The sequence below is a fragment of the Myotis brandtii genome, unplaced genomic scaffold, assembly GCF_000412655.1.
Source record: "Myotis brandtii unplaced genomic scaffold, ASM41265v1 scaffold3686, whole genome shotgun sequence".
NCBI classification, from domain to species: domain Eukaryota; kingdom Metazoa; phylum Chordata; class Mammalia; order Chiroptera; family Vespertilionidae; genus Myotis; species Myotis brandtii.
In genome coordinates this window covers 113893-114382 of record NW_005364160.1, presented here as the reverse complement: position 1 = coordinate 114382, position 490 = coordinate 113893, and the positions used below count along the sequence as shown (strand labels likewise).

Genomic DNA, 490 nt, shown 5'->3' with positions numbered 1-490 from the left:
GCAGCACCAGCACCGGGAGCCGCACTGCCGCCGCCATGCCTGCGGCTGCTTCCGCCCCCAACAGCGCCCGCCCCCACGAAAGACCAGTCTCCAATCGGAAGAGCGTATGAGAAGTGACTTCCGGCACCATCCCGGAAACGGGAGTGCGGTTACCAGAGCAACGGGCAGGCTAGGCCCTTGAGGGCTGGCGCGTTTAAGTGGGCTGGGCGCTGGGAGGGTCTGGAGGGTGCTGGGTCTGTGGAGTGGCTGGCCGCTGGATTGAGGATCCCCCGACTTTGACGTAGCCCCACCCACGAGAAAGTGCATAATAATACCGAATGCCTCGGTGGTCGTTGAGAAAACTGACTGAAAAAGATGAATTACTTTCGCGAGGTAACAGGCCTTTGCTCCTGCTTCCCTCAGCTTCTAGTGGTCTGTCTCCATTTGCTCTGTCCTAGAACTAGCCAGCTCCTCCGGTGGCAGAGCTTTCCTGCAAACCCCCAAATAACTG

General features: G+C 59.4%; 1 protein-coding gene across 1 annotated transcript in view; it reads right to left on the bottom strand.

The window, feature by feature from the left end:
• Positions 1–89, bottom strand: part of PIGT (phosphatidylinositol glycan anchor biosynthesis, class T) — an 8809-nt gene extending 8720 nt beyond the window's left edge. Inside the window, exon 1 of the mRNA XM_014544530.1 lies at positions 1–89. Coding sequence (XP_014400016.1) covers positions 1–37 — 37 coding nt within the window. The 5' untranslated portion in view covers positions 38–89.
• Positions 90–490: the final 401 nt, after the last annotated feature.